Below are 12,657 nucleotides of genomic sequence, written 5' to 3'. Positions count from 1 at the left end.
AACATCCGCAGACCCACCCACTCTGGGAACCATAGCCAGGGCAACAGCTAGAGATGTGCCAGTCCCATACGGAAGTGGGAGAAGTGCCTGGAAAAGGGACAAGTGCTGAGCAAGCGGCATTGTTTCCTCTCAGACCCCTCCCCCACACACAGCACCACAACATGGAGAAAAGGGTCCCCCACACACTGACGAATACCTAAGGCTCCGCCCCTTACAATATAACAGGTGTGACAGCTCTACCTAAGACACAGAGGCAAACAAACACAGGAGTCTGTCAAGTTGAGGAGACAGAGAAGTATGGCCCAAAAGGGGGAATGGATCAAGGTTCCAGTGGGAGAACTAAGAAACAAGGAGATAGCCAACCTAACAGATGCAGAGTCCAAAACAGTGGTGATAAAGATTCTCACAGACTTGACAGAGATGCTTGAGTATGGCAAACGCATAAGGGAAGAAGAGAAAGTTAGGCTAAGTGAAACAAAGGAAAATCCACATGAAACCAATGGTGAAGGGAAGGAAGCCAGGGTTCAAATTAATAACTTGGAACATAGGAAGAAATAAACAGTCAACCAGTACAGAATGAAGAAACAAGAATTGAAAAAAAAATGAGGAGTGGCTTAGGAACCTCTGGGACGTTAAACGTGCCAACATCCAAATCACAGGGGTGCCAGAAGGAGAAGAGCAAGAGAAAGAAATTGAAAGCTTACTTGAAAAAATAATGAAGGAAAAGTTCTCAAATTTGGTGAAGGAAATAGACATACAAGTCTAGGAAGCACAGAGAGTCCCAAACAAGCTAGACCCAAAGAGAGCCACACCAAGACACATCATAATTAAAATGCCAAAGGTGAAAGATAAAGAGAGAATCTTAAAAGTAGCTAGAGAAAAGAGAGTTGCCTTCAAAGGGGTGCCTATAAGACTATCAGCTGATTTCTCAAAAGAAACTTTGCAGGCAGGAGGGACTGGCAAGAAACATTCAAAGTGATGAAAAGCAAGAACCTACAACTAAGATTACTCTATCCAGCAAAGCTATCATTTAGAATGTAAGGGCAGATAAAGTGCTTCCCAGACAAGGTAAAGCTCAAGGAGTTCATCATCACCAAGGCATTATTATATGAAATGTCGAAGGGACTTATTTAAGAAAAAGAAGATCAAACCTATGAACATTAAAATGACAACAAACTCACAACTATCAACAAATGAATCTAAAAAATAAAAAGAAAATCCAACTAAGCAAACCAGAATAGGAACAGAATCATAGGTATGGGGATCATTTGGAGGGTTATCAGCTGGGAGGGGGAAGAGGGAGAAATGGGGAAATGGTGCCGGGACTAAGAAGCATAATCGGTTGGTACAAAATAGGGGGACGTTAAGAATCATATAGGAAAGGGTGAAGCCAAAGAACTTATATGTGCAACCCAGGGGGTGGGATTGCTGGAGGGAAGTGGGGTACTGGGCAGTGGAGGGCAAAGGGAAAAGAAATTGATATGACTATAACAGCAAAATCCATAAAATATACTTGAAAAAAAAAGAAAAATGAAAAGGAAAGGTGAGGTCTAGTACTGACAGGTGAGCCTCAATTCCGGGTGCCACACCTGACAAGGTGGGTTGTGTATACAAGTTTTTTTGTTTTGTTTTTTTTCATTGATTTGAGGAGCAGGGGGAGAGAGAAACATCAGTTTGCTCTTCAACCCATTTACAGATTTATTGGTTGATCATGTATGTGGCCTGACCAGAGATCGAACCCACAACCTTGGCATATTGGGACAATGCTCTAACCAACTATCCAGCCAGAGCTATAGACAAGTTATTTAATTGCTCTTGGCCTCAGTGGAATCATGAAATGGATCAAAGGGTCCCTCGCTCACCAGTCCGAGAGCATTCCATCAGCCTTTCATTAGGAAGTAAAGCACTCAGTTACCGCGGCTGCTGCAGAGCAAGTTCTCAGCAAATGCCAGTCGCTACCATTTTGTCTCTAGAGATGCGGAAAATGAAAGCAGGTGCTCAGGCCAAGGAAAATGCCTGCGGGCTGGGCACTGCCTGAGCAGGGCCAGCTGAGCCTGCCTCGTGTTGCCTTGAGTCTTCCCTTTGCTTCTATTGCTCCTTTGTTTTCCTTCGGGAAACGGATTAGTAGTGGGAGACCGGAAAGGAGGGGAAATTGGCAGAAGTGAGTTGCCCTTTCATTGGCTTCTCGGTTGGAGTGCCTTTTGAGAAACTCCCTTGGGGCCTCACAGAACCACAGGAAAGGTGGGACATTCCACATGTTGATGGGAGGGAAGTTGGGGAGAGGGAGCAGTAAGCGAGGGAGAAGGAATCAGGTTCCAGAAACAGACTTCCTCTCTGCTGAAGATTTCTGGACCAGGTGATGGAAAGAGAGATCTCTAAGAACGACGTGCAAGAATCCATTCTGAGTAAGAGAGCCATGTCCTGACAACAGAAGGTGGAGATGCGGGCTTCGGCACAAAATCAGCAACGCTGTACCGCCACCGCATGAAGGGAGGGCCCAGGAGGCTCCATCTGTCACCCCTGTGCCAATCTCAACTATGAGTCACCCCTCAGCCACTGAGAAAGGAAACACTCATAGGAGGCACCACTTCTGGGGCTGAAAGAGGCCAGTGTGTACAAAACCCTCCAACGCAGGGACCTCATCTGAGCCACCTCTGTGACGCCGGAGCACGTCCCAGGATGTGGGGCCACACGGTGAATGCTGTGTGAGACAGCAGAGGGACCCTGAGTGTGCTACTGGCTGACCTAACAACATTACTGAACTCTTCAGCACTTCGTGGTTACTGTTTCCTCGTCAGGCCGTCGGCTATGTGTAGAAAGAGCGTGGAAGGATCCCCAAACTCTGAAATCGGCGAGTGACAGGGGACACTGGTGTGACACAGAGGTGCCTTAGAGATGGGAAGACTTTCAGGAACAAGAGGGAGGGTTGTAGAGGTTAGTTATTGCCTCATATATGATACTGACATATCTTAATAGACAGAAGGAGAGAACATTTGAAAATTGAAAAAAAAAAGTCTGACGTGAGGCTAATATGAGACACTGATTCTAAGGTGCTTAGCCCAGCACCTGGATGCTCAAGAAATGGCAGTTGTTATTACATTATTAATAAGAACTGGCTCCTACCTAAGGAAAAATGGGCGAGAGGATCTTCAACCTCACCCACAAATAAAGAAATGCAAACTTAAGCAATAATCCGCTGCTGCCTTTCACCGATCAGACTAATAGACATCAAAGCCCAGGGCTGCAGGGCACAGGGGCGGGAGCTCTCCGGCACCAGCAGCGGGAGGACACGTTACTACCACCTCTCTCAAAATGTTAGACCGGAAAACACTTTGCTCCCGGTATTCCTCTTCTAGGGTGTCATCCTGCTCATCTCCTCCTCACACAAGTTAACAAAAAGGTGTCTAGCCCCAAAGGTTTTCATGGCAGCATTATTCACAAATATAATAAAGGACCAGTTGTCCATCAAGCAGGACTGACTTCTCACCCATAAGGCAATGACACAGCCTCATCCAAGGACAAACCACGTGTGTAACAAAAGTGTCTGGCACTGAGCACTGTGTGTGCCGACAGAGAACCCCTCCGGGACGCTCTGTTGTGTGTACAGGTCAAGTCCACCGATTTAAAGGTTATCATGTGGCCATCTCAGGTCTGCGCAGCCATGAGAACCATCGCCATTTAACTTGGTTTACTTCTGTGTGGCCAATCTCTCCCGCCACCAAGTGAGGGCAGGCACTGTGGCAACACTGTGTCTCCCCAGGGCACACAAGGTGCTCAAATGTAAGGGCCGAAATGATGAGGTCCAAATGCTCCATGACAGAGACCTCGTCTCTGCAGATGGATTCCAATTTTCCACTGAGATGCGGCTCCCCACGGGGAGATTTTGTGGCTACCCACCTCCAGCGCCTCGCACGGCATCTAGCTCATTGTAAGTTAAATATGACCTTATGAGGACCTTTCTACAGCACAAAACATGATCCATCTGACCCCCTCAGAACAGTTAAAGGAAGAATGAAAATCACAGTCCACAGTCATCTGGAGAAAACCACAAAAATGTGAACAAATCTTACCTGTTTCTTCTGGTTTGATCCACTGAATAAATCTGCTTTCTCAGCCAACTGGGAAGAGTTGAGACACACACACACAAAGGGATGGAGAGAGAAAGTTAAAAAATAGAACAAGTCTGAATTCTATGGGACAGGAACAAAGGAAACTGGGAAGAGTTCTCCAGCTTTCTAAATTGGAAAACAGTTTCCTCCTTGCGGTCAAAATGCCCTAGCTGAGACAAGAGGCCCCTTCAGCTCGTAGAAGCTGACATTCTTTAAACTGGTGATTCCCTCTGATAATATCTGTTAATCCCAAAAAAGCTGGTAAGAAAAACGGTGGAAATCGGAGGGCTTTGGTTTATGGGGCTTGTGGAGCAACAATAATTCACACACCAATCCCAGCGAGACATCCACCACACGGACTGGCCAGGCCTGAGTGGCAGGTGGAGAACTCTGGACCTTGCATCTGCCTCTCCTTTGATGAGTCAGCTAATGCCTTCTTAAACCCTTTAAGAAGGAAGGCTCTGGTCCTCCCCTCAAATATAACACCAAAGCAGGTATCTGTCTTTGTTTCAGTGCACAGTTCACCCCAACAGACCCGGACCACGGACCCTACTGAGAGCCTGTCATGTGACACACTGGAGAGCCCAGAGCCACTATTGGGCACCTACTGCATACAGGACAGTCCATGAGCCTCCAAAATGCAATGTCTCAACTCTCTTTCCTTTGCCCCTGTTGACTAAAGGGAGCAGAATAAATGAATGAATCAGTGAGGTCAGAAAAATGGGCAAAAGCCAGTACCTCTCAATAATGGTGGGTGTAGACGCACTCACTGCTTCTTGGTGTAAGATTTTCAAGCCCGAGAGCCACTTGGTTGCATCGTCCTTAGAGTCGGCTGGAGAGGTGAAAAGGACAGAAATGCTGCGTTACACCCCGGGCAGACCACAGCCTAGAGACCCTGGCCTCCCGCCTTCCCAGCCCCATACAGATCGTGGGAGTGGGAGAAGCCTGTGCGAATTTGTAGTTCTGCAGGAGGATATCAGAAAGGCACCCATCTCCTTCATGGCCTCATGGTTCTAAGACCTGCTTTTTGTCCAAGATGAGGCCATGTGCCCATCCATTATGAGCCTTCTACAGCAGAGGTGACAAGTAGGTTTTTTTTTTTTTTAAGGAGTTTTAGCTTTTAACCCTATGCTAATGAATAAGATGCAGGGCCTGGAATAACTTGTACCACAATCCTGAGCAGCCCTCAGCATCTCCCATTTCCAACCGAGGCCAGAGACGAGGGTGGAAAATAGGTGATGCTGGTGCCCATGAGGGAAGAGACAACAAGTGGTGGTCAAGAGCTTGGCATCATCTCCAAGTCCCACTGCACCACTCAGGGCTGTGTGACATTCAGCTGGTTACTCAACCCCTCTGTGCCTCATTTTCTCATCAGTGAATGGAGCTACCAATGCAAGCACCTGGTGGAGTTATTAAACCTCTAACCACCAGGTATCTTGTTAGTTCAGACAGGACCATGCCAACATTCCTGCTCTCATTCTTCCCATGCAGATGAGGAGAAAACCAAGGTTCAGAAGGTTAAGATACCTGTCCCAGAGCCAACAAATGAGAAGCTGGGATCTGAATCTAAATCTTGCTCATCTCCCACTTGACCTTGAATTTCAGAGCTATGGAAGAGGGACCCCGGAGTGAAACAGTCTGGTATCCTGGGCTTGAAGTCTTGCTTCAGTTCTCATGGTCTCCCTACTAAGAATAGCAGCCAGGCTCACCCTGAAGTGACACTAAATGGACACAGCTCTGAAGATTCACAGTCACGAGCCCCTCTCCCTCCTGACCTGTCTCTGCCACCCACCACACACCACCCATCAGACATACACTCAGCATTTCCCATATTCTCTTGCTTTTTCCCCAGTCCAAGCACTTGTATATACAATACCCTCTCCCTGGACCATCATCCCTCTTTCCTCCCAACTCCTACTGATGCCTCAAAACCCAGTTTAAAAGTCACCTCCTCTGTAAAGCTACCCCTGGAATTAGACGCTCTGACTCCTCAGCACACCGTGTTATGCTTGGACTATTGCTCTTATCGCAGTTTCTGTCCTCACATCTGTCTCCCAAACAGACTATGAACTCCTTAAGGGCAGCGACTGTGTCTCATTCATCTTTAGAGCCCCACTGACTTCTGGCACAACCTAGCTCAGAGCATGTGCTCAGGAGATGCCGGATGAAAAAATGAATGACTGATTGAATCAATGACAGCTATTTGACCCTAAATGAAATGTCTCCAAATTCACTCACCTGTCAAAACTTCCCCCCACTTTGTGTACTTTAATGGCATTTATTTTCTCGCTCATCAGTCATGATTGTGGTACAGTTCTAGGATTTGGATGTGAAGGTAGCTCCAAGCTTCTGCTCCTGAGTGAAGTGCCTGAGCTTCCTCACAGCTCTTCTCCTGGCCTCTCGGAGGCCTCTTGGGCTTTTTGGTGAATTCACAGGGATGACCAGAAATCTCACCTCCAGATACACATGTCTATGCATGTGCAAGATAAGCACACATGCATGTGGGGTTGCACACATATGTATACTGTGTGTGTGCGTGTTTACTTATGTGAGACATAAGATTTCAGGACAGTTCCTTCAGTTCTACTAAGTTGAAAAAACAGTGTAGACCAGACTCTGCTGGACAAAATTGTAATCTGCCTTCAGCCCTCAGTATGAGCCAGGCAGGCCCTTAATATAATCCTTATGACATCCCATTGAGGTCAGCACTGAGTAGCTTGCCCAAAGGCACGCAGCTGGGAGGGAGAAGGGTTAGGATTCAAAACCACGATGCCCCCACGATGCATTAGTGGGAAGGCAGGCATGAGCACCCTGCTACCAGAAAACGTCCTAAGAAGGAAACCGAGGCAGAGGGAGAGAGAAAGGCGCCCAGATGGGTACCCACCTGCCAGACTGAGCGTGCTGAGGACGAACTGGGTGCCGTACAAGATGGTGAAGCAGCAGTCTTCCTTCTGGCGGACCGCTTTCCCACGCTCAAAATCCTTGGAGTTCTTCCCCGGGCGGATTTCCTTTATTTCTATGATATCCACTAAAAAAATATGAACACAAACCATTTAGAAGCAGGCGTTCCCTCCCTCCGAGGACGCAGCCACATGCCGCACCCCAGACACACAGCCCAGCTCCTTCATTCCCCAGAATGAAAGCGAGCTGTCCCAGCCCCTCAGCCCGGCCCAGACCGCAGGATTATGTGCGAATAAATAAAATGCTTATTGTTTTAAGTCACTAAGTATTGCAATAGTTCAACAGCAATAGGAAATAGAAATAAAGAGGAATTCCACCTCCACCCAAGGGAGACCCCCTTCCCTGCCATAGGATAACCAGTGAGCCATGCACTGTCACAGATAAACTCAACTGGTCCCTCCCTCCCCTTTTTTTCTGTCAAAAAAGCACCTTTTCCTGGGATGAACACATTCCTCGTGCTCTAGATGAAACTGATGCATCTCTCCTGACCTCCCACCACAATAAGCCAAAGACAGGTCCGAGGGTCCTGTAACGACCAAGGTGCCCACCACCCCTGGCACAGTGATTAGTTCAGAGACAAGCACATGGCCCAAGCGAGGCCCATTAGAATCCTCCTGGGACTTATTTGGCCAGAGCTATTAATAAACTTTCTCCTGCTGCTTCCTGACTTACAGAATTTGGGTCTGTAGAAAGAAACCATTAAGCTCTTGTGCACTATTTGAGCCCCTGGGTCTAGTCAAGCTAGAAGCCACTTCTACCTGAACATGCTACTTACATGACCCAATAAATTCTTTCTTGCTTAGGTCAGTGTGAAATGAGTTTCTGTCCCTGGCAACCGTAACAGTTGTGGTACATGCATCTCAGTGCTTGCACTAAACAAAGAAACAGGCAAGAGAGGTATTCCTGGGAAGGAGAAGGGAGGGAAGGAGATCTCAGCTTTGACCTAGGGTCCAGGAAGAAGGCAGATGAGGTATGGAAGGTGAACAGAGGCACTGTGGAGTCAAGGTTGCAATACTGTTGCTGGTGACAGTCAGTTGAAGCCGGGAGGTCTCCCCCCTGCCAAGATGGAGGAGGTTTCTACACCATGCAGGCAAAAAGCCCTTCCGACAGCCCCTCTGGAACCAGACTGAGGGTGGGACCAGGGAAAGGCAGGCGCCTGTGCCGTAAAAATCAAAATGGCAGCAGAAGGAGGTGCTGGACCAAAGAGGCCTGTCAGTCTAGCCTGGGAAAAGAAACGACTAAAGGGGTCGGAGGGAGGGAATGGACTGACCCAAAGCGTGTGAAAGTTTGGAAAGCTGTTTGGTCATTCTGAGAAAGCACCTGGTCCATCCCACACCCAAGCGAATATAAACCCAAGGGAACAAAGAAGGCACTCTCACTCCTGCTCATGGCAGGCTTGAGACCTGCATTCACATGGTGGCTTGCCTGTTCTCTCCATGGTCCATGTGGCCTTAGCAGCCACTTGGCCCACGACCTACAGGACAGGGCTGCTCTCGCGCTCCTGCCCACCTGGTGATGCATTCGCTGGTGCGTTTGTGCTCTCTGCCCCAGGAGCAGGCAATCTGGCAACCCCAGCAACCACCATGGCCTCCTGGAGGGAGCCTGAGACAGACCAAACCCTGAACAAGCTAAGCTTCCGGATGGCCGCTCTGTAGCCACCTGTGGGCCCCAAAAGGCTGCACTTCAAATTGGAGCAGGAACTCTGGACACTGGCTTTTGTCCTGGTCTTGCTGAGGAGATGCACTTTGAGATGGGGAGTGTGCCCTGCTCCCAGAACACAGAGCCCCTGAACAAAACCTCTTTCCTTTTTCATCAGCATCTACCTCACGAGTTTGGATTTTATGGTGGCAGGCAGCCAACCCCCCTTTTTTGTTCAGTAACAAGAGCAGAAAAGGTTCATGGCCATTCACAGGCAGCAGCAGGAGTGCCCACGCAGAGAATAAAATCATAGAAGAGAAGATGGAATGAACTACGCTTTCTGCTTTCTTACCAGGGTCTAGCTAGATTGAAAACACTTTGCGGGACCAGAGTCGTGACGTAATGTGAAATCAACAACAATTGTTCTGCACCCTGTGGGTGATGGTGGTTACGCACATCTGTACATGTGGTAAAATTCCATAGGACTGTACACCAACTCCAAAACAAAACAAAAAATGATTGCATGTAAAAAATGGTAAGAAACAATTATGGTCTGTAGTATATTTCATAATATTGTAAAGTGCCAATTTCCTGGGTTTGATAACGATGGTTATGAAAGACGTTGCCACTGGGGGAAGCTGGATGAACAGAACACAGAAACACCGTCCTATTTTTGCAATGTCTGCAGGAATCTAAAATTGTTCCAAAACAAAAAGTTGTAAAAACGACTGATCGGATACAGATGGCCCTATTATTGGGGGGAATGGTGTCTATAAACCTTGGGCAGGTAGAGGGGTGAGGGGTCATATCCCCATTCTTCACCCAACCCTGAAATCTGAAATCTTATCTCTTCTCTGTATCTTCCGCTCACAAGACAAACAACAAAATGCAGATCCTTTGTGTGTTCTGAAATTCACAGCCTTCTAGAAGGAAATCAGTACTGGTGATTTAACTGCTTTTGCAATTACCTAAGAACATGAAAGGTATTAACATTTGTTCTCAGAGATTACTCACCCACCCAAGTTGACTGCTAGTCAAGAGTCTAGTGACTTTAAGCAAATATTCTTTATTTTGTCTTAGCTAGTCTAACAATGATTATCTAACCAGTCTCTTTGCCCATAAAATATCTCTGAGAGGGAATCTTTGAATTACCCTAGTGTGGGTTTTTTTTCTTTGCAGCAACATTATAATAAAAATTTGACACATGTTTGTAACTAAAAAAATGATTGTCAGATACTGTAACATTGTCTTCAGGCAATCACCAAGTCTTACCAATTCTACTTTCTAAACTGCTCTTGAATTTGTTAACTTCTTTCCATTTCCATGGCCAACACCACTGTCATATCTTACTTGGTCTTCTGAAGTAGCCAGAAGTCACCCCCAAGAGCCACTTTTATGAAATGCAGGTATGCTCATGGCACTCCTAGGCTTCACACCTTCAATGGTGTCCCAGTGCTGTAAGGACTAGGAACCATGGCCCAGGGTTGACCCCTGCATACCCTCTCCCTCCATGCTCCAGCCACACCGGCCCACTCTGAGACCCTCCAGTGGGTCCCACCACAGACATTAGCACAGGCTGTCGGCTCTGCTGATGCTCTTTGCCTGATTAGCTCCAAAGTCTCCCTTCCAGTCTCCACCCAATCACCACCAAATTCACAGAAAACCCTCCAACTCCTTCAATTAGACAGAACAAGCCCCTCTGCCCACAGCAGTGACCAGAGGCAGTGGATTCAGAACTCTCCCTAGATGGCATTCCCTTCCTCACCACTGTATCCCTACCTTAAGCAGAAATGCTGGTATCCAGTGCAGCCTAATAAATAGCTGTTGAAAGAGGAAGGAGACAGAGGGAGATGGGGATACAAACCAAGAAATGGGACAGAGGGGGAGACACAGAGAGACAGGCACACAGATATGAACAAACATAACTGGAGACACCCAACCAGGGTAAAAGAGAAGAGACACCAGACACAAACAGAGGACAAGCCACCCAGACAAGGAGAGAGATGCAAACACACATACAAGGTCAGACAGAGAGAAAGGAACATGGGAGATGGAAAGACAACGAAATAACAGCCACCCTAATGATGCAAATGGCCCTGATCATCCAAACTTTGGATGATCTTTGGTGAAAGCAAACATCCTTCAGAGGCCAGCCCTGTGCCAGGTGAGGGCTGCCCCTTCCTCGGCCAGCACAGGTCACCTCCATTACGTCATCCTGACCATGCCCTTCTTTCTCCTCCCCAGAGAAGTAATGGCTACTAACCATACTTCTGAAAAGACTGTGCTTCCTCCACTGAATTGCCATTGCTCCTCTGTCAAAGATCTGTTGACTATATTTGGGTGGGCCTATTTCTAGGCGCTCTATTCTGTTCCATTTCTATGTGCTTATTTTTTCACTAAAACCACACTGTCTTAACAACTATGGCTTCATAGTACGTCTCGAAATAGAGTAGCATCAGTTCTCTGACTTTGTTCTTCAGTATTGTGCTGGCTATTCTGGGCCTTCTGCCTCTCCATATAAAGTTTAGAATCAGTTTATCAACAGCCACCAAGTAACTTTTTGGAATTTTGACTGAGGTTGTGTTGAATCTACAGATCATGTTCCAAAGAACTGACATACTCAACATCCCTATCCATGAACATGGACCACCTATCCAGTCATCATACTTTTAACCATTTGCCAGACACTTCACTGGATGTATTTGGTTGTGGCCCCCAAGAATCTTAGATATATCAGCTGCATCCATGAGGATAAAATTAAAAGTGATAAGAATCATGTAAAACTCTTACAGAGCACTTAGTATACACCAGGCACAGTGCTAATGCTTCCCAGGTTGTTGTAATCGGTTCCCTGGAAGCTGAGCCTCAGTGAGGCAGGGATTCCTGCTCAGGTGTTTATTGGGGGTGGGGGGGTGATGCTCAGAGGAGAAGGGAGTGTGGGAGCAGGATGGGGCAGTAGAAGAGAGCTGTGGCCCCAGTGGAGAGTCTTCAGCCTGATGGCACGGGGGCTGTGGGGCATGGATCCCACCAGGTGAGTTTTCCTGGAGGCAGGGAGGCTGGCCTGTTGTCTTCCCTGCCTTCAGCGGCTGGGAGAGGGGTATGTGATATGAGTGAGCCAAGGCAGCCCTCCGCACTGACTTCTCAACCTTCACAACACCATGAGGCAGGTACAGTGACTGTCCCTATGTACAGCTGAGAAAACTGAGGTATGGAGAGGGGAAGTACCTTGGCCAGGGCCACCAGCTGGCAAGTGGAAGAATCAGGATTAGAAACCTTACATTGCTTCTTGTGGTCAAGCAAGTGACTATGAGAAGCACCATTAGGATACACAGCCCTTGTCCCACTGTGCTCCACCAAGAAGTCCCACCCCACCTGTGCGCGTGCTGCCTCCTGCCCACACCAGGTCTCATTTAAGTGACTTCTCCACATACTGCCTTCCTTCTCCACCTCCCTGAACTGACACGTCCTGCTATATTTACACCTGTGCTATGAAGTTCCTCACTGGCACCATCTGCATTTATAAGTTTATTTGTTCACCTGTGTATCTGCTCCCTCCCTAGGCCCCAGGAGAAGAGAGACTGGGACCATTCACAACCAGGGCCCCACTGCCGCCTACATCAGAACCTGGCTCAGAGCAGAAACTCAGATATCTATGGAATGAACAAAGTAGGTCCCTTGGGTGTCTTGGTCTGGCTTTCCCCAGAGGTAGAGCCTGAGACGAGGACTTAAGCACAAGCAATTTATTTGAGAAGCTGTCTCCAAAAACAGCAGTAGGGGAGTGAAGAAGTGAGAGGAGGAGGGGAAGGAACAGAGAAGGGGGCTGCTGTCATCAGGCTGGTACCTTAGAGTGGAGCCCTCAGGGATTCTTGACAGTCCTCAGAGTTCACCTCACTGAGAAGCAACAGAGCTGGGGTTTTTATCCCCTGACCCCCACCTGCTGTGGGCTGAG

General features: G+C 47.7%; 1 protein-coding gene across 1 annotated transcript in view; it reads right to left on the bottom strand.

Annotated features, from left to right (window-relative positions):
• The window catches only part of PLCG2 (phospholipase C gamma 2), a 151,615-nt gene that overhangs the window by 93,481 nt on the left and 45,477 nt on the right, over positions 1-12,657 (bottom strand). The window contains exons 3-5 of the mRNA XM_090261181.1: positions 6,994-7,137; positions 4,848-4,941; positions 4,071-4,118 (exon numbers count right to left, since the gene is read on the bottom strand). Of these exons, the coding sequence (XP_090117307.1) occupies positions 4,071-4,118; positions 4,848-4,941; positions 6,994-7,137 (286 nt within the window). The remainder of the gene's footprint in view (positions 1-4,070; positions 4,119-4,847; positions 4,942-6,993; positions 7,138-12,657) is intronic.

Source organism: Furipterus horrens, unplaced genomic scaffold (assembly GCF_987537825.1).
Source record: "Furipterus horrens unplaced genomic scaffold, mFurHor1.1.pri manual_scaffold_13, whole genome shotgun sequence".
NCBI classification, from domain to species: Eukaryota; Metazoa; Chordata; class Mammalia; order Chiroptera; family Furipteridae; genus Furipterus; species Furipterus horrens.
This window is presented reverse-complemented; position numbering and strand designations above follow the sequence as displayed.